Source organism: Lycium ferocissimum, chromosome 1, assembly GCF_029784015.1.
Source record: "Lycium ferocissimum isolate CSIRO_LF1 chromosome 1, AGI_CSIRO_Lferr_CH_V1, whole genome shotgun sequence".
In the NCBI taxonomy this organism is placed as follows: Eukaryota; Viridiplantae; Streptophyta; class Magnoliopsida; order Solanales; family Solanaceae; genus Lycium; species Lycium ferocissimum.
Window position 1 is genome coordinate 22,457,621 of NC_081342.1, and position 22,383 is coordinate 22,480,003.

Genomic DNA, 22,383 nt, shown 5'->3' on the forward strand with positions numbered 1-22,383 from the left:
AGAAATCTGTAGTTTACGAGCTCCATTTCTTTTTTCCAGTTTGTCATCTTCTGACTAATTAGGATAAGGATCGAACAAGGAACTGATCTTAGGAAAATGCGAAGATAAACTAATGAGCTAAATAGGACTTCTTCTACATTTAAAGTACACTGAGACAACCACTTCTTCCATCTTCTGGCACCTGGAAATATCTTCCAACAACATGCATCCTACCATAATAAATTAGACACTGCAGCTAATAAGACGGTATAATTCTTTGTTCCATGAGGAGACCATGTTACCACGAATAAACAAACAGGTATGCCAACTTTTGTACCATAATCAATTCAAATTATATACGTGTTCGCCTAAGATTATGCACGCCTGTTAACCAAATCATTTGAAAAAAGCACCAAGAACACAAAAATAAACTTTCACATTGCAGCGTTTCAGGCACTAACAAACTTACCACTTCCAAATCCTGCCACGTACTCCCTGAGAGATTTTGAGCAACGAAAAAGAAAGATACTCACTCCAGATAAAAAAAGAGTCCACTTAGCCTTTTTTTCTTAGATAAAAAAAAGAGTTCACTAAGCAAATCAAGAAATAATTAACCTTGTTTTTCCATATTTGCCCCTATTAAGTGTTATATGATCAAATCCAATGCCTATTTAATTAGAGATAGTTTAGTCAAATTACCTATTTTTATATAAGAGTTAGTATTTTCTTAAGGGTTGTCTGAAATGACTAGGTGGACTTTTTTTTATCCGGTAGGAGTACTTTTGTTAGGACACGTGTCGAGAGATCCGCACTTTCTTTCAAACACATACGTTGTTCTAGATTCTGTAACACATTAAATCATATTCCCCATGCTCATGTCAACCAATTAGAGAAACCCACGTACGCCAACTCTAAAAAACATCATGGATGTAACAGTTATGAATTATCCATTCTTAGTGGTACACGTGTCCGACCATGTGTTTTGCTCCTTCAATTTTAAAAAAATTGTCTTACCTTTCTTATTAGTTTATCAAAAAAAGATTGATATATTTCTATATTTATAAATAATTTAATTTTATGAGATGATTTACGGCCTTATAAATATCTGAGATATTTTAATTACACATTTCAAAAGTCTTTCTTTATTTTTTAAACTTGGAGTAAAATAATTTTTTGGGACGAGCTAATTATCTATTCATAATGCTACACGTGTCCGACCATGTGTTTTAGATGTTACGATATTTATATAGGCGCCAAAAAACAAGTTTTTGAAGGCACAAATCTGAATAAAAATGAGTCAAAGACGGAGGCTAAATCCGAAGGGAGCTATGGAGTCGATCGCCGAGTCATCTGACTCGGGGATTCACAAGGAGATAATTCTCCGTTCGGTTTTTGCTTCCATGGAGTGGAATGTTCAAACTTTATGTCAAATGTCTTCGGTCAATCAAAAGCTTCGAGCAATCGCGAAAAGGCTTTTGTGGAGAGAGATGTGCATATATCGCGCACCGCGTATGATAGCATCGTTAATGGACGGTGCGCCAAATGGTCGTATTCTAGGCGAATGGCATGCTATAGCGAAATTGCTGTTCTTCTGTTGCGGGTGCACTTCGACCCGACATTTCCAAACGGGTCAGTCATCTCCGGGTCACTTTGTAAAATCGACCCGGTTTTCGAAGACTTCGGGTCGGAGCTTTTTAGTGAAGAGATGTAGAACGGATTTGTTATACGTGAGTGATCCGTGTGAGCATGAAATTAAGGATAGGTGTGATGATTTGGGTGTTTTTAGAGGGGTATTTGGGGGATTTATGAAGTCGAAGACGAGGGCGTGTTTAATTATGAGACAAGTGGAGTTAGAAGACGGAGTGAGGTGTCCCTTTTGTGGGGCCCGGGTTTGGAGCATGACAGCTGCTCGGCTTGTGCCTAAGAGCGCGGCACGGAGGCTAGGTACGGTTGAAAATGGGTTGGAGTATTTTGTGTGTGTGAATGGGCATTTACATGGGAGTTGTTGGCTTGTGCCTTTATCGTCTGATGAAGATGATGAAAAAGACGTTGACGGTGATGATGAAGATAACGGCAGAGTTGGCGGTTTTCATGGGAACCGGATTGCAAGTTAATGTATCTGTGAGTTGGTCAAAAGAACGTGCCCACATCGTAATGGGTTTTGAATAGTGATGGCTTTGTTGATGAGACAGAGTGAAAACAAGGAAAAGGGGATAGTTTTGTGGTTTGTCGAAATGCTTGATTAAAGAGCTTGTCCTAAGATGGAAGATATTATTTACATAAATAAAGGTGGCATTTGTTTTGAAAATTTTGAAGAAGAGTTCTTTTGAAAATCATTTTATAATTTGTTGCCAGAAGAAATTCTCAACCAAACACCAAAAGAGAATTTTTTGCTTTTTAATTTTTACGAAAACAAAAAGTCAATTTTTGAGGTATTTTTTGGTTTTTGTAAAAATTAAAAGAAAAAACCATTATTCCTTGATGTTTGGTTGAAAAAATAAGTACTACTAACTTTTATAGAAGGTCCAAAACGTTTTTGCAAAATTTCTTCTTCAAATTTTTGAAACAATTACCTTAACTTCGCCAGCTGATCCGTCAAAAAGTAGTACTAGTAGTATTAGTCATGCATTTTATCCAGAGTTATAATGGTCCCAAAAATGATATTGGAAATAGTCACTTTGAAGTTGTTCCCACTTGAAAAAAAAACTAGACTCCCATTTTAAAATAAAGATTTTCGCTGAGGGTCTGGAATTGCGGTGATAATAATCCATCTCATGAAGCGAGTGCCAGACAGCCAGCAAACGAACTTGGGCGGCTGGCGGAAGTGAAGGCCATGGCACTTGACGATTATGTAAAGGGGCAACACATAAGAGCAATGAAGAGTATCTATCATGTGCAAGAATGGGACATCTGATTGAATAAATGAATTTCTCTCTCTTGTGGCCATTCAATGAATGTATTGTTGTTTTCTTTAATTACTGTTTTATAAGTATGATATTGGAGTTATAAATGACCTATGTTTATTTGATTTGAGTAATACTCTGTAAATGAGTTAGCATGTTTACTAAGTAGGCGTTTGGCCATAGAATTCAATTTTTTTCTCACTTTATTTGAAAATTATGAAGTTTGAGTCAAAGATAAGTTTGGTTATACTTTTTTATTTTTTTTAAAGGAGAGAAGATAGTAATTTTTAAAAACGGAGTTGGAAAACAGATTTGGAACAGTTTTTCAAATTTAAAATTTTTATAATCAAATATTAATTTTAAAATATACTAAAAATTATTCTAAACAAGTTAATAATTCTCATGGTCAAACAAGCAATTGATCTCGTTTGCGCGAATTTACCTCTTCAAGTGCACGATTTCAAATGTACTTCTACACTTTTTTGTCTTAAAAAAAGGGAAGAGGAAGTGGGGTCGGATTTGACTCTTGGGGCATGTAGTTCGTAAATAAGTAATGCTCCATTTATTTTAATCTATGTGAACCTATTTTCTTTTTAATTTATGTTAAAATAAATAATCTCTTTCCTAAATTGAAAAAAAATTTATTTTATGAAATAATTTACAGCCACACAAATATTCAAGACTGATTTTGAATCACAAGTTTCAAAAATCTTCACTCTTTCTTAAATATCGCCCTAGTCAAAAATGAGTTTATATAAATTGAAACGTAGGAAGTATTAGAATTATAATATAAAAATTAAATAATGAATATATTTTATTGATAGATATTTGATTTATTAAACTAAGTAGGCGTTTGGCCATGAAAATTAAATATTTTTCACTTTATTTGGTATTTTGGAGTTGGAGTTGAAGATGAAATTGTGTTTGGTTATAGTTTTTGCAAAGAATATTTGGTTGTTTGAATGTTATAAAAGTGAAAAAAAAAAGTTCTTTGATGTTTTTCAAATTTCAGGAATTTTCATGGCCAAACGTTGATTCCCAAATAAAGTGAAAATGTTTTTTTGGAAAAAAGTGAAATTTTTTCCTATAAGATATACACTATGTAATATAAAAAAGAGAAAATAGTCAAATGCCCCCTCAACATATACTCGGATTAATTATGACGCACCCAACCTTCGCAGGTGACCTATTACCCCCTGGCCTTATTTTTCTGTATTTTTGTACCCCTTTTCGGCTGACGTGGCACCAAAAAATTAGATGACTAGTTGCACAACGGAGAGTGTTGCACATTCTCCGCCACATCGGTGCCACGTTAGTGCCACGTTGGAACTTTCTAAATTTTAATTTTATATTCTTTTCCTTTCTTTTTTTTTTTCATTTGATTTTTCTTTTATTAATTATATTTACACTAATTAACCTCTAATTAATCATTAAACCCTCCATTAATTTTATATTCTTCATCACTAAACCCTTCTTCTTCTTCATCATTTCAAGAAATCAATCAATCCATTTTCTTCCTCCATTAACACACACACACTCAATTTCATCATCAATCATAAATATCTTTTCAAGAGATCAACCAACCCATATTCTTCCTCCATTAACACACACACATTCAACCCATTTTCTTCCTCCATTAACACACACATTCAATTTTATCATCAATCATACATATCTTTTCAAGAAATCAACCAACCCATTTTCTTCCTCCATTAACACACACATATTCAACTCATTTTCATCCTCCATTAACACACAGACATTCAATTTCATCATCAATCATATATATCTTTTCAAGAAATCAACCAACCCATTTTCTTCCTCCATTAACACACACATTCAACCCATTTTCTTCCTCCATTAACACACACACATTCAATTTCATCATTAATCATACATATCTTTTCAAGAAATCAACCAACTCATTTTCTTCCTCCATTAACGCACATACATTCAATTTCATCATCAATTATACATATCTTTTCAAGAAATCAACCTATTTGGGTTCAAGAATTTCCCTTCCATGGGGCTGCTTCTTCTCTTTTCTTAAAAAACACCAACTTCCGACGACGGTGGTGGGGGCAGTGGCCGCTCGACGGTGGTGGTGGTGGCGCGGAAGGGAGAGAAGGAAACGAAGGAAGAGGGGAAGAGGGGAGGGGTCATTGGCTCAGTGGTGCAAGCAGTGGAGAGAAGGAGATGAAGGAAGGGGGGTCATTGGGGCAGTGGCCGCTCGTCGGCGATGAAGTCCGGCGGCGGCTCTTGATGAAAGAAGAGAGGGAGGGAGTAAAAGTTAAAAATGAGATAGAAAAAAAAAAGGAAAAAATAATTAAAATACATATATTTATGAAAAGATATATTAAAAATAAAATTTTAATACTTGTTTGATAAAATTTAGAAAGTTCTAACGTGGCACTGACGTGGCGCTGATGTGGCGGAGATAGGCAACACTATCCCTTGTGCAACTGGTTGTCTAAATTTTTTTTTGTGCCATGTCAGCCGAAAAAAGGTACAAAAATACAGAAAAATAAGGCCAGGGGGTAATAGGTCGCCCGCAAAGGTTGGGTGTGTCATAATTAATCCGAAAGATATGTTGAGGGGGACATTTGACTATTTTCTCTATTTCTCATATAAAATACGTGTTTGGCTTAAACTATATAAACTTGAATAAACTTTTATTTTTAATTGTAATCTTAATTTTTTAAAGGACTCTGGAGAAAAACGTTGGAGAAGGGTAAATATGTTATTTGTTGTTTTATCCCAAAATTATAAGGCCTCTTATCCTTGTAATCATCTTAGGATCGTTTGATTTAAAACATAAGCTAATTAGTTTCCATATAAAATTATGTATTACATACTCTATGCTCTAGTTTTCAATTTTTTTTTGTCGTCCCTTTTCATTGTTTACGGTTGAGGTGGGCAAGGTATGGTAGATACCGATTACTATATCGCGGTTTCGGTATTATGGTATTTGATATGCATTTTTAAAAAGTTGGGTATTGGGTATGGTATTCGATATTCATAAAGAAAATACCGAAATACCAAATACCATACCGAAGTATATAGTTACATATACAATTCATAGATCTTAGTATTATAATACTAACAAATATATAAACTAATATTATTAGAAAATTAATTGTTTAATCATTGGAACTTTGATTACTCTATCTTGATTTAAATGTCTTTTTTGTGTAATTGATTTAAGACGGGGATTGCTTGTACTTTTTTTTAAAATATTTTTACATGTGTAAGGTGTTTAGTACATAATAATTGAGACGTTTCTTGAGTAGCGGAAGTCTTAATTCTCCACGATATGAGTATATGTAAGTCGAAGTCCGACAAACTATGGTACCGATTTACCGTATCGTAAAATACCGAACTGAACTTTAAAATACCGAACTATACCGAATTAATTTGATACGGTAATGGTATAGTAATTTTAGAAATCGAAAACCAAAATTACGAGTCCGCAACTTTTTTAACCCAAAAAGTGTCAAAAGGAACCAAAATAACCCCCCCCCCCCCCCCCCCCCAAAAAAAAAAAAAGTTACTGAAGTAACCTTTGCGCACTAAATTAGTGCGCAATATAGGCTTTTTTTTTTTTTTCCACACAATTTTAAAGCTCTTAAATTCACATTTTTTTCATACTTTGACGCAAGATTAATCAGGTTTCAAAACTCTGAAATATTGATATTTTATATAGAACTTGATATCTTTTTCTGCGGATAATAATTTTGACTCATTACATCAAGTTTACCTAAACGTTTGGATCGTCGTTTTAGGGGTTGCCCGAAGTAAGTTTTGTTTATTTGAATCTTGTTATGTTTAGGTTTAAGTCTATTATTTTATAAGGTTTTGTTTTAAGTGTTTTATTTTTTAGTCAAGGCATTACTTTTTTCCGAATGTACAAATAAAAATACTATATTAAAACATAATTCATCCAATACGAGAGGTTCAAAATAATTTATTGCAATAACCAAATAATACATCATTATTTACAATAACAAAATATTTAAAATAATACATCAAGTACGGGAGGCTCTTCTACTACGAGACGTAGTTGCACCACCACGGCCTCGTAAGTTACACAAATGCTTATCATGGCCAAACTCCTTACATGTCGAGCACCTTCGAAAGTATGTCCTATCCGGAATATCCATTTGATTGGGAATCCAAGTTTGTGCGCTAATCCGAATTTTACGGATATGCTCCTTGTTAGCAACCATTGAAAATGGCTCGTCTGGACAATAAGCTTGATCACCAATTGGGTAAAAGCGGCCGGCATATGCTTTAGCGTAACTTTTGACGCTGTATTCCGATGCCACATAACTTGTTACTATTTTTCCCATTGCCTCGAAACACTTGACGGCATGAGAACACGACATATGGTATGTTTGCCACTTACCACAATTGCACGTTCTCGTGCCCTCATAATCGGTATGTATGTTTCCTCCCCTACCCTGGTAATAACCTGTTCTGACTTCATACACACGTTCAATCAGACCATACTCGATCATCTTGTGCAGTTGACTTTTTTGCCTGTGATGCTCCATTATTTTGAAAGGTTTTGGCATTCATCTCCCCCCCCCCTCCCCCCTCCCCCCCCCGTGCTAATATAGCTCTGGCTTGCCTGGTTCTTTTCACAAACCACTCCACAACTTGCATGAAAGTCATTCTTACCGTTGCAGTAACGGGTAGTCCCCGAGCAGATTTTAGTAAACTATTGAATGACTCCAAGCTGTTTGTTGTGAGCATCCCCCATCTCCTGCCTTTATCAGCATGTAATGTCCATTTTTCAACTTCGATTTTCTTCACCCAAGTATATGCTTCTGGACTCACTTCTTTGATCGTCTCCATCCTCGCAAGTCATTGTTTTTGTTGATGCTCCATCGCAGCCGCCCACATCAATTTGTTGAGTGTGCCGTTTCCAAACTTTATTTGAAAATTTGCCTTGATGTGCCTTAAACAATAACGATGGTAAGCAAAGGGAGGCTGCCACCCTTCTAAAGTAGACATGAAGTGCATTATGCCTTGATGTCTATCAGATAGCACGCATATGCCCATACGATCCTTACTAATATGCTGCCTCAAATGTGTCAAAAACATCCCCTATGTGTCGTTGCTTTCGTTAGCGGCAATTGCGAAAGCAAGAGGGAATACAACCCATTGGCCTCCATTCCTACTGCAATCAGTAGCTTGATGTCGTATGCACCATATACATGCGTGCCATCTATGGATATGACTGGCCGGTAGTGACCAAAACTATCAATAGATGGTTTGAACGCCCAAAACACATAGTTGAAAATTGTACCACCCAGAAGACTTCACTCTACAACAGTTCCTGCATTGAGTTTTTATAGAGCTGCCATATACCTCGGCAACGTCTTGAAAGAGCCCTTCCAATTTCGATAAATCATCTCAAACGCACGCCTACGCCCAAGATATCCCTTTCTCTTGCTTATTTTTTTTTTAATATGCTATCTTAACATTTCTAATGCAATCTTTGATGGGGATCCTGCACAAGTTTAAACAAACAACACTTAGCAATGACAATTTAATTGATGTAAGAATTATAATGACCTTGGTCGAATAGATTACCTTCGGGTTTAGGCAACGTCTTTAAGTAGCACTTGAGCAATCATATTTATCTCGATTCTCTCCCATATCACAAATGTGGCGTTTGTGGAATTTTGTGATAACCCACATGCCATCGGGCTTTTCAATTCCCCGAAGCATCCATTGACAGCCTTGATACTGTCGTCTACAAACTAGTCTCCATATTTTTCTGGTTGAATCATCAACCCTATACTCCCTAATTTCCTTGTAACAATAAATTTTTACTGCCCTTTGCAATGCTTTTTTTGATCCGAACACCATGCCTTTTTCAAGGTAGCAATCATCTTTTATAAGATCGGCTGGTTCTTTCCACATTTTTGACGACATTGATCATCTTCTCTGGTGAAGACAAAGGCATCAGCCCGACCTTGAAGATTGTCTAGATATGGAATATTGTCAGAATGTCACTGCATTGGGCTTTCGGGAGTTGGGTTTTTCGGCAGCGGACTTTGCATCAATGCTATTAAATTTGCTTACTGCCCACTAGATTGAACATCGACCTCTTCGTCTTCATCATCATCATCATCTTCTTCTGCATTATTCGGTTCGCTATCACTTGATGATGTCTCACAATAATTTGGACAATCATCACCATCTAAGAAAGGCCTCTTCTTACATGAAAAGTAACATATTTTAAATACCAACATTAAATATATATATATATATATATATATATATATATATATATGGATTATTTAATATCAAGGTGATGAACCTATCGATATTGATCTATATTGACATGGTTTGGAGAAAGATCATCTCCACCGAATTGAGTGGATTGCCCAAAATCAACATTTGGTACCATTGGCGAGTTTTGTGAATAATTTTCAACTCCACCGAACTGAGAGTTTTGCCCAATATTACTCATATCAGGTGTGTAACCCCTACAAAGATACCAAAAATGGATATTTACCAATAAATAAAATAAACACGTGCTACTACACAAAATAATATTTTAAAAATGAATATTTACTAATTTTCAGTATTTGTTTGATTAAATTGCTGGCTTAGAGTTTCCAGCGGGACTTGACCACTCAAAATGTGTGTATAAGAACTAAAGTCCCCATAAGTGTTATCATGAGTAGGCTGGACTTGAGGGACTTCTTCAGGTATCTTTTCTATATACATTTCAAGAACATAAATGGCGACTAAATCCCTATATTCTTCAGATGCCCTCAAATAGTCCCTCAAAGAGTTATCATCATTGATATTTCACACACTATAAAGCACTAAGCCTTGTGAAACGGTGTTTGAATATCTGCCAGTTACAGATAATCCATACTCTGTGGGATCAGTTTTTATTTTTTTATGTATGTAAGTGACTAATGTTTCGTAATTTAAAGTTGTTGGAAACTTTACATGGGCTTTTGGTTTGATACTATAACGAACGGTATTATTGTCATCAAGTATAACTCCATCCCAAAATAGAGAAACCCTAACAGTTGAAGAAGGAGAAGACATTTTTTCTTTGAAGTTTGAGTTTTTTCAAGAACTTAAAAGACTTAAACTTATGAAATAGATGAGTTTTGAGGTCATCCACCATTCATATTAAATAGGAAAAATATGAGCGCAAAAGTGAATATTTAAAAAACGTGGGAACCCTATTGCGCATGAAAATACTGCACAATACTTTTGCGCATGGAAATGTTGCGCAATAGGATAAGGTTTTTTGAAATAATGCAGCATTGTGTTGTCACATCAAGCATAGTGTGTCATAAAAAGCGGACAAGCATAGCGTGTCATCTATGGCTGATATATTGCGCACTTAAATGCTGCGTAGTACAAGTTAGTGTCATAAAAAACGGACAAATAATGCAGCATTGTGTTGTCACATCAAGCATAATGTGTCATAAAAAGCGATCAAATAATGAAGCATTGTGTTGTCACATCAAGCATAGTGTGTCATAAAAAGCGGACAAGCATAGTGTGTCATCTATGGCTGATATATTGTGCATTTAAATATTGCGCAATACAAGTTAGTGTCATAAAAAGCGGACAAATAATGCAGCATTGTGTTGTCACATCAAGCATAGTGTGTCATAAAAAGCGGTCAAATAATGGAGTATTATGTTATCACATCAAGCATAGTGTGTCATGAAAAGCGGACAAGCATAGCGTGTCATCTATGGCTGATATATTGCGCAATACAAGTTAGTGTCATAAAAAACGGACAAATAATGCAGCATTGTGTTGTCACATCAAGCATAGTGTGTGATTAAAAGTGGTCAAATAATAGAGCATTGTGTTGTCACATCAAGCATAGTGTGTCATAAAAAGCGGACAAATAATGCAGCATTGTGTTGTCACATCAAGCATAGTGTGTCATAAAAAGCGGACACACTATATTGCGTATTTAAATGTTGCGCAATACAAGTTAGTGTCATAAAGAGTAGTATATAACATGATTGACGAACAACTAGCATTCACATTAAAACGAGTTATCATGTCATTCTATACCCAATTTGCTGATATTGGTTCTATTACATGTTTTACCCCACAAGACATATTCGAAGCAATGGGTAGAACATGGGAACTAGATGATGATTTTAAATACTCAAATAACCCGAACAACAGATTCAATCGACAATACAATAACACAATGAGAGAGGAGTGGGATTGGTGTGTCAGGGAGGCTGCAACACTTGAACAAAACTTGAGGTCATTACGGCTTAAACGCCCAAAAAAAGGTGCTATGTCAATGTCTCGTGACATTCCACAAGAGTTGAATTTTGCTCTTAACCGTTTTCGCAAAGAGAACAATCGGATGAAAATACGTTGCCTAAGGGTAGAATATGATTAACATGGTTACGTAAGATTCAGATCCAAGTGGGATTCGGACGGTGAGATGTCCGATGAAGATTAATATTTTTTTTATAATAAAGTAAGTAGGTAGGGTCATAATGACCACCCCCCGAGGGTACTTGGGGGTTTCTATCTATATAAGTAGCCTTTCATTTGTTATTAGACTACAATATTTTCAATGTAGAGTAGTAGAAGTTTAGGTTGATCTTTATTCCTTCCAAAGGATTCGAATAGCAGTGGTGATAATAGTTCAAATCATAGCAGCTATTCCAGTGAATCAAGTTTTCTTAATAACAATGATTTCCAACTAGACTATATGAAACCCCACCTTCTTATAGAGCGTAATGATGATTTTTGCAGCGTGAAATATTCAGATCCATGAGAATATTTTTGCGGGTTACGTCGAGAATGGGCACATCGGCATGTTGAATCAGAACGTCTTGTCCGTGACTTGAAAAATCTCAACGCTCAAATTCCAACAAGGTACTCAATAACCATGCCTCGAGTAGGTCCAGAAACTTGCGAGCTTGCCGTACAAAGGATTAGGAAAGAAAACAATAGAATGCTAGCAAGACATTGTAGATTTTACATGCTAAAGTTGGCCGAAGAACAAGCATCATCAACAAGTAGAGAATTAACATCTACAAAAAATAGATATGTCTTAAGAAACCCAAAATATTGTTCTGAGGACGATATTGAGGACTTTTATTCTGATGATGATTAGGGGTTATTTTGGTTCACTCTTAGATTTTGGGTAATTTAAGTTTCGAACTCGTGCGGTTACTTTGTATTTTTATTTTATGATGAAGTCACCAATTTGAATATTTTTATTTTTTAACTATCTTTGATTGTTATAGTCTATTACTAATTTAAATAATCTTCTTAGAGTTAATAATACATGAAAAGTTCAACGAAAAAAAAAACAGATAAATTAGTACATAAAGGGTGAAGATTACACAATAAATGAAAACGTGCAACTAGTAAAAACAAAGTACATAAGAATAACAAAATAAATTGAAAATACATAAAAAAACAAAATACATAGAAATATTAAGCCTAATAAACTAAATACATAGAAGTAATAAACAACAACAAGATAACACAAATAATCTTCCAAAATTTCAGTTTTCTTTGAAAGCATTTTTCTCGTGTTGAGTTTCTCTAAGGTTAGACTTGAGAAAACTTTGTTTTTCTTTGAATTCTTTTAGCAAGACTTCCAAAAGGTCAATCTTTTCTTTAGCTTCCATAAGCTTAAATTGCAAGTCAACTTCACGGTATCTCTTGAGATACGTGAAGTTGCAGTATCTCTATCAACATGAAGCTTTTTAATCTTCGCCACCACCGTTTTATCCACGGGAATGCTATCTTTCCAACGAAAATGTTTGCAACCGCCCATATCCTATAAACATTACAAGAAAATCAGTTTTTAAACGTATAATATGTAGATAATGTGAAAAAAACTTAAACCCTAAAAAAATATAAAAACACTTACTTCGGGCACTTTACAACGCCAAAAACTACGCCCCCGATTGTCTTCGGTCCTTGATGTTTTTAGCATACAATAACGACCACATTCACAAACATCGGGTATATTGAAAGAGTGAAAATGGAGGAGGTGAAGAAGAGTAGCTTGGAAAATGAAGCTGGGTGGGATTTTATTGAACCTATATTGCGCACTAATTTAGTGCGCAAAGGTTACTTCGGTATTTTTTTTTTTTTTTTTTTGGTATTTTGGTGCCTTTTGACACTTTTTGAGTTAACAAAGTTGCGGACTCCCAAAATTACCGTATCGAATTTTCAAATACCGTATCATGCCCACCCTTACTTTACAGAATCGTATGCTCACTTGAGGTGAAAGAGGTCAAGAATTTTAAGTGATGCAGTCCAACTAAAGTGAAGTTTGAGGTGTCAAAGTTCTTGAACTCTTGTATTATTAGCTTCCTGAAATTAGGCAATGTCCGTGTACCTCTTTCATTATGCAATAACTTCTGATTGATTTAAATAGGACTGTGTTAAGTTTTTAAAAATTATTTCATCTGACTTACAATCTCGACAATGGACAACGGTATGCTGCGCATGATAGAAAAGTTAATCAATACTTAATTTGTTAATGTTGCAAATTGCATACAAAGTCAAATCATTAATTTCTGTACCAGAAGATTTACAAAAGTTATGATTTTAAATTAGTTATGTCGAAAGTCCAAAATATATAGTGAATTTCTCGATGTATTAGAAGGATACTGTTGAAGAATCTCAAATTGTTTCATGAAGGGATATATGATCTCTTTATGTGGCTTAGACGATCCTAACTTTATAAATCTCAAATAAAGTGAAAAATAGTTGAAATCTATGGCCAAACACCGACTTAGGGTAAATAAAATAGTACTTCTTCCGTTCCAAAATAAGTGTCGCTTTTGAAATTCAAAACAAAAATAATAATTGTTTCCAACTATGTCCTTATATTAAAGAAGTAATTCTTAATAGTGCTCAATTCTCAAGAAATATCTAAAAAATAAAGGTAATTTAGTAAACTATATCATGTATTTATTGTTTTCTTAATGAGCGTAAAATGAGCTAAAACGATACTTATTTTGAGGCGGAGGGAGTATATCAACCTTGTTAGGTGGTTCGGACCATCATATGATCCGGAAGTTATGAAACCACGAAACTTTCTTCAAAAATTAGCAAAAAGAGCTTCGAGATCTGAAAAATGGTGGCAGTGGTACCATTTTGCTACTTCAAAGCTACCTTGGTTTTGGAAGTGACTTTCATGAAGATTGAACAACTATGAAACCTTCGATACGAATTCAATTCTTTACGGACACCTCAAAATATATAAACGAAAGGCAAATAACAATAGAATCCTCAAAAGACAAACTGCAACAATCTTAGTCCTCTTTCTCGACACTTCCTGTTTTCTCGAGATAAAATAACATACTCCCTCCGTCTTAAAACATTTGTCATCCTTACTAAAAATACTTGTCTCAAAGTGTTTGTCGTTTTATTTATCCAAGATAAAATTAAGTAATTTTTTCTTTTTCATTTTACCCTTGTATTAATTACATCAATGGGCTGATTTTGTGAGTTCACATACCTACATTTAAGAGGTTTCATCATTAATGGAGTAAATATTTATTGAGGAGAGAGAACATGATGAAATATGTTAGTAAGAGAGTAAAATAGTCAAAATGCTATTCTTATAAATACTTTCTTAATGAAAAATGCGATAAATATTTTGAGACGGAAGAATAAAAAATAAGAATCTATTTGTCTTGAGACTATAGCGTACTTCAATCTTTTAAAAAATAAGAATCTATTTGTCTTGAGACTATAGCGTACTTCAATCTTTTTGTTTGGGCGGGGGGTTTGGTTGGGTCTAAAGTCTTTAAAAAAAAAAAAAAAAAAACCTTTGATGCCAAACTTAATCACAGATATTACAATTTTCAAAAGAATAGGTGGAATTTTATCTTTTTCCTTCTTTGTCTTCTCCTGGTTCTAAATTAGGAAAGGGATTATGTTAATTTGAAGTATCTCTATAAGTTTAGATTAGGGTTGCAAAATCATTGTCCCCTAAGGAGGGGAGCCCCGGGGGGGGGGTTCGTGGTGTTAATCCTCTAGCAGTTTATTCACTTAATTCATTTGACCCGTTCAATTTAAATCATCTAAAAGTTGAACTAATTTGTTAGATATATAGCTCAAATTAATTCATGAAGGACCTTATCAATAATATTTTAAATTTTGTATTGTTTGATATGTTATATATAGCCATAGTAAAAAAAAATAATTACTCCTATATTATTTGGATGGATTGAACCATTACCCAATGTTTATCCTCTGTCAGTTCAAGTAACCTTTGAGCGGATTAACAACCGCATATTTATTAATTCAATCCACTTTAACACGTTCAAATTTGGCCAATCACTAAGTAAATATCTCAAAAGGCCACTCAACTATGAGGAATTATGTAGCAAAGCTATTGAACTTTATTTTGTATCAATAAAATTCACTTAACTTAGGGTTTTTCTCTTATAAAATCAATTAACAAAATTTTACATTCAAAAGCTCCACTTTACCCCCTTTGCATTTTGAATGGATAATAAACTCACTTTATCTTAGATCAATAGCTAGAAATGAGTTGAATTATTGCATATATTTTTAAAATATCTTGATTGCTTTTAAAAAATTAATCCAGTAATTTGCTTGAATATTATTCAGAGACTTGTAACTTCCACCATATGCTGATCGTTTTATTAGCTAAAGTGTTTATTTCAAAGAAAAATATCTCTTCAATTTGTTAGCGTAATAAAAATGGGATCAAACTAGCTGATCATTTCAAGCAAATTATAAAAATTTAGTTGGTTTATACTTAAGCTAATTGATGCAAAGTGCACTTTACCGATACATTTCTTCAATTAGTTGAAGGTATCCATCAAGTATTTTAGCATATGAATATATGATGAACCATAAGATGTAACTTAATTTTGAGCTGATTTAATTTTTTTCACTAACCTAAGCAGGTAAATAAAATGTTTAAATTGGTTAGATGGCTTAAATACGGTGTCTTTTTATGTCTAATTAAATTTACGAAATGTTTAAATTGGTTATCAATCACGTGAGTTGTGTTGCAAAAATAATGGTCACCATAATGTGGAAAAGTTTTGTTGTCAATCTGTATTCGAAAAATAATCTAAACCAAATTCCGGTAAGAGAGGAAACAATCTAAATCAAAATTTGGAAAGAAAATAAAATAAATTTGAGCCCACTGAATTCATAGTGTGTCCTTAAGGAAATTATTCTCCTCAAGTACCCGAGGTTATGAAATATATCCTCCAAGGATAGAACGAATTAACTCACCAGCGTAGCGGTACCTCAAACCCCGACGGCGAACGCAAAAGATGGCAGAAATCACACATAAAAGAGTATTTGAAGTGCAGAAAAGAAAGAATAAGATGATCAGAATTTTCATCAGTAAAATTTGATAGAAAGGACTGAGTATTTATAACCAACAAAGTAAATTAATGAAAATGTGTGAAAGCCTTTTCCAGGAAAAGGTGCAAAGGACCATTTCCCATTAACGCCTATTCATAAAATCCTAACACTCCCCCACGTGAATGGTAGAAAAGAGTATTTGAAGTGCAGAAAAGAAAGAATAAGATGATCAAAATTTTCATCAGTAAAATTTGATAGAAAGGACTGAGTATTTATAACCAACAAAGTAAATTAATGAAAATGTGTGAAAGCCTTTTCCAGGAAAAGGTGCAAAGGACCATTTCCCATTAACGCCTATTCATAAAATCCTAACACTCCCCCACGTGAATGGAGAATGACTCTATGATAAAGAAAAGCACGGACAAGTGTGTGATTTGCAAGTAAAGATTAATTACATCTGGACAAGTAGGTTTCCCTTTGAACTTTCCGTAGTGAACATATGTCGGATATACTCAGTCAATCAGTAGATTTGAACCGTCAAGCTTTGGTGTAGACCTAGACAACCATATGTCACACAACTAACCCTTAACGGTCTTTGGTTCTCACTGTTGTGTTCGTTTTAGCCATGAATACCGCCGGGTTTGATTAGTGCTATAACACCTCGTGTTTTCATGCGTCATCGTATCATAAGATGGCTAATATGCTAAGAAGTAATGTCATGAGGTATTTAAATAATATGATAGTCGTATGTTAAGTTTTGAAGTCAAACGAGTTATAATACGGAAGTCGACAAAGGTAAATCGGTTATGTTTATAAAATGCTGAAATTTAGGGTCGGATGTCGCCTTTTTTCCAATATACTTGGATTTATAGGGTGATCCACCCGTCAAATCTACGAGTCTATTTCTATCCATTTTTCATTATACGATCGGAGTAGCTATTCACATTTTCGTCCAGGGAGGTTTAGGCGCTGGTCGGTGGACAACTTTTCACAAATTGACCTTCATTTCTTCAACATTTCAAACCCTAAACACCGCTTATAATCTCTGAAACACTTCTCCATGAATCATAAACAAATCAAGAGCTAATCAAGTAATTACAACGTAAGGAATCTCGTGGTAATCATAGAATCATCGTTTCGTCTTTCAGAGGAAATCTTCATCTTGAAATAACTATTATTCTGGAGTGATTCTTGCAATTTAAGGTATGTTTTACCCTTCCCATAATCTCCATAAGCTTTTACAAGTGTTTAAACATAGAAATCCCACAAAACAAGTTCTTATAAATCCTTATGAACTCTATGTATCATAGCATTGTTTGGGGGTATTATATATATATAATGGATTGAAAATTAACAATGGAATTGTAATAAGGAGTGGGAGTAGAAGAGAAGAAAATGGGGGCGTTTTAAGGAGAAATTGAAATACTAAGAAGCCTACGAACTTACGTCCGCAAGTTGCTTGATTAAATGTTTAAATGAGAATTTCTATAAGCTATGAACTCGGAATTGATCTCGGAAATACGTAGAGAAGGTTCGTAATGTTAATCCAACCGGAGAGGCCATGACGGGCACCCGAAAACCGAGGCATCTCAAGACACATATACATCACATAATCAAACACAGATATGAAAGTGTTGTCTAATATGTACATAAACCGTGAGGGCCAGCGAGAAGCTCAAAGATATATACATATCCTACGTCATCAAGCTGTCTCGAGTACACAAGTCGACAAGGATGTCAAAATTACTATCAAAATATGATTTAAAGGTCATAGAACATCTAACTATACATTGTCTCTGACCTCCACATGTTTAATAACATCATAAGGACGGGACGGGATGTAAATCACTATAATAGAATCATATGGTGCTGTGACTCACATGTTTCACTTTTTTTGAGAGGACAACCTAAGGGTCTGAACCATCTCCTTGTCTACCTGCGGGCATGAACGCAAAGTTCACAAAAAAAAACGTCGGTTTAACCGACAAAGTCGAGTATAAGGCATGGAAACATAAGAGGTACCGAACCCAAAGAAATGAATGCAACATGTATGTTATTCAAAGTTAATCATGTATATATAATCTGTAATACGAAAAAACCTGCGAGGGCTAATGATATGCGTAAATACTGTGCATGCATGCATGAGGCCATACATATAAATATGCGTATATAACGCCTGTCAAGCCTCTTTGGGCATCCCATCGTATCATATCGTATCGTATCGGCCCCTGTGGGCATCATTATCATTATCATCATCATCATCGTATTATCATATGCCCAGCTGATCAGGTGGTAGTGCGTATATAATGGTATATCCCGTATTTTTGTACATTGGGATATTTTAAGCTAATCGCGATAAGTTTAAGGACAAGACTATTTTGGGATACGAGGTAGAGACTTTTAATCTCCGATTTTTATTAATGCAAATTGCTTATAAATTTTAATTGGTATGAAAATATTAATGGAGATTAGGGATTAATTAATCATGATTAGATTATTAAGTGGGGATTAATATATTAATTATTCACTAATTATGCATTAGTGGGCCGTGTGGACCCCGAGGCATGGCCAAATTTGATTGGCTCAAGCCTTGAGTGGGACACTTGTCACTCATAGGGGCTGCATATATAATGTAAAATTTGATGACTAAGGATTCATTTCATCATCTTCAACAATATAGAAAACATAGAGATAGAGAGAGAGGAGCTCTCGGCACGCTGGCAAACCATGGAGAGCTCCAAACCTTGTGATCAAAATTTATTTTTTTTCAAGATATTCAGCCCTTGGGAGGTTAACAACAACGTGAAGTGAACCTTGAGGGCAGCAAGAGTGTCAAGTAGTTGAAGTTATTAAATTCAGCAAATTAAGGAGCCAATTTGTTAAGGTAAGAGTTGATCATTTTCTATATGTTTTAGGGTGAGTTTGGACGTGTTGTGAATGTGTAAATGTGAATTGGATGTATGAAATTATGTATGTTGATGTTGGAATGTTGTTGGAGCCGTAGGGGCTGTTTTATGTGAAAATGGTGAACTGATTTTATTTAGTATTTTGGTTGTTGTTGTCATGGATTATGTGATGAGAATGAAGGAATTATATGGTTAAAGTTGAAGTTGAATTGGTTTTGTGGGCTGTTGTAAGGATTATTGTGATATTAGTGTAGTTTTCATGCCTATGAATAAGTGATATAGTTGTCGTGTGGGTTACAAGTTGTATTTCACCAAAATTGGATGAAAAGGTTGTATGAAATAATGTATAAGAATGGTATGTGGTTTACTTGGTGTGTTCGTAGGTATTCGCAAGATTTTCGAGCATCGTTTATGTTGTTAGTTAGGGGCTGTTTTGATATGTCGTTGTTGTTCTTGTTGAGCTTGGAAGATTAAGTGTGACTAAAGTTATACATGATGTTATTGTATTGTTTGGGTGTTAGAAGATCGTTTCGATGAAAATGTTAAGACTTATGGGTCATTAAGGGAAATTTGAATATGTAGTAGTCGTATGTGGATTGTTATCGAATGTTGTGAATGTGAATTTATTTGGAATGTTGTGCGAACTTGTCCAGAGTGTTCTCGAGTCTTGTCTTGAATAGTCTCAGATTAGTACTTGAACGTGTGGTTATTGATGTTGGCTTGGTTGTTATGTAGTTGGTTTGAATATAAGGGAAACGTCGTCTAATTATCTACACAGGAATTTCTAACGTTGGAATACGTTTTGAACCTTCCCGTAGCTTAACCATAATTCTTGACGTCTTAATATAGGTTGAGACACTATTGGGCAGCGTATACGTGTTGTGTTGCGAATAAGCGCTAAAGGTATGTAAAGCTATCCTTTCCTTCTTTGGCATGTCTTAGATGTAAGTAATGTACGATACGAGCTTCGGGATAATTCCATTCATAAGTTCTAAGTGTGATTCATGATTCTTATTCACTTCTTGATGTTAGGACACTTAAAGTAGTTGAGCTAGTGCTCTCGAGTCTTCTATATGATATGATAGTAAATGATACATAAAAGTTCCTATTCTTAAAAGACTCTATAATGACTAATGTCCTTAACTTTCATCAAGCTAGTCTCGTATTAATTTGGTACGTCTATGATCACCGAGACTTTACTTAATATAGTTCATAATGACATTCGATACTTAACATGACTATCGTCTTGATACTCGAGTGTTAGTTAGTCTACTTATCTATTGAGTCTCGGATGATGATTTAGTTTCATATGGTTTTCACTACTCGCTCGTGCACATTGTTGTTACGTCTTTCACCGAGTCCGCATGTTATCACGCACATTTTTACTACATTATCCACCGAGTCCCTCGGCTATGCCCCGGGTACACTATATGATGATATGATGATACGATGATATGATTATGGCACCGAGTCCCATGATGGGCCGGGTACGGTGTACGTGTACACGACTTTATTCACCGAGTCCCATAATGGGCGGCACGGTATATGATAATGATATGCATGATTTCATTCGTAAGGCACGGTACGGTGACTTCTTGGCTATTATACTTGTCTCTCTTGGAATCTCTACTTCGGTTATGATCCCTTCTTCGTATTTCATGCTTTATATACTCAAACATATCTTGTGCGACCCCGCTTTCTTCGGGGGGCTGCGTTTCGTGCCCGCGGTACGGACACTCGCTTTGGTGATCCATGACAGGATTTCTATTCGGCTATCTTGGAGTGCTCCGTTGTCCCTGGGAGCCTAGACTTTTGGTACGGATCTTTTAATGTATATATATGTTTATCCAGGGGTACGGCGGGGCCTGTCCCGCGTATATATTCTGTTGATACTCTTAGAGGTCTGTAGACATATGTGTGGGTTGTATATAGATGATGTTCAATTGTGTCTGTATAACTTATATTTTGGGACGTTCCCTTTCGTAGTGGCAGCCTTGTCGGCTTGCGAATATATATATATGTTTTGGGATGTTGAATGTAGCCGCAGCCTTGTCGGCTTGCGTATGTGTATGGTTGGGACGTTCCCGTATGTTATGATAGCCTTGCCGGCTCGTATGTACGATGTTATCGGTGATAGTTGTGACTGCGGGAGACATTGCCTTGGTATATATATATGTGACGATTACGGCGATATGATGTTTTTATGAATTCCCATATTGTGTTTAGTTTGAATTGATTATAGCTAATAGGTGTGTACGAGTGTCCAGCTCGGGCACTAGTCACGGCCTACAGGGTTGGATCGTGACATATAACGCCGTTACCTTCCCCATACCCCATACAAATATATTTATTTAATACATATTATACATGCATATAGCGCCTGAGGGGTCACAGGAATATATATATATATATTACTGCTATATATAAGGGAGAACCAAGGGCTTTTGTAGTTTTCACAAAAATTTCCAAATTAATGTTGAACTTTTCAATTAATTACTTCTAGGTCCAATTTTTTTTTTTTTTTTTAAAAGTCAAATTTACTTCTTTTTAAAAAAATAAATAAATTATTACATAGAGGTAGGAGAAGGGGAAATGCGGGATGGGATTACAACATGTGATTCAAACCCTCACCAATAATGTGAAAGTTCAAGTAGCCAACCAACTGAGCTACTAGATCCCTACGTCAACTTTATTTTGTTCTTATGGTCTACTTTTTTAAAAGCCGTCCAACACCTACCTTATTTCTTCTTTCACTTTCTTCTGTTGATCTTATATATTACCCTAAAAAAATAATCATTTCTTCGCTAGATATTCTTGCTTCTTGTCGCTCTCTCGTTTTTCCTTTTTCATTTGTTGCTTATTATCCTCCAACTTTTTTTTCCTCCTATTATTGGTTCATCGGTTGTAGATTCTTACATGTAGGCATTTCTTTTACTTTATACTTGCATTATTGAATTTGCGAATTTCTGAAAATTTGTTTACTTACATGCAGACATTTCTGTTACATTATATTTATACTTTACCGAGCTCATGTGTTTAAAAAAATTTGTACTAAAATGATTTTCAGTTATAATTTTAAAAATGATTTAATCTAAAACTAAGGTTAAAAATCGCATTTAACCAGTATAAACCCTTAACACAAAATAATGAGTGCATAATTTAATAAAATCAGAACAGATTTGTTTTTATCTATAAATAAAATCACACAAATTCACAAAAATATGAAAATATTTTTCGATTTATGATTT

The 22,383-nt window shown here is 34.9% G+C and overlaps 2 protein-coding genes across 2 annotated transcripts in view; both read left to right on the forward strand.

Moving 5' to 3' along the window:
• The first annotated feature begins 319 nt into the window (after nucleotides 1-319).
• LOC132052440 (isoamylase 2, chloroplastic) overlaps nucleotides 320-22,383 on the forward strand; it is a 71,241-nt gene continuing 49,177 nt past the window's right edge. Inside the window, exon 1 of the mRNA XM_059443984.1 lies at nucleotides 320-339. The gene's annotated coding sequence lies outside the window, so the exon portion shown is untranslated. The remainder of the gene's footprint in view (nucleotides 340-22,383) is intronic.
• Nucleotides 1,257-3,003, forward strand: LOC132029459 (EID1-like F-box protein 3). Its single transcript, XM_059418719.1, has one exon. The coding sequence runs from the start codon at nucleotides 1,272-1,274 to the stop codon at nucleotides 2,091-2,093; it is 822 nt and encodes a 273-aa protein (XP_059274702.1). The 5' UTR covers nucleotides 1,257-1,271; the 3' UTR covers nucleotides 2,094-3,003.

What these genes read in the sequence shown, in the direction of transcription:
- LOC132029459 (XM_059418719.1), top strand. Translation starts at nt 1,272, where the DNA reads ATGAGTCAAAGACGGAGGCTAAATCCGAAGGGAGCTATGGAGTCGATC.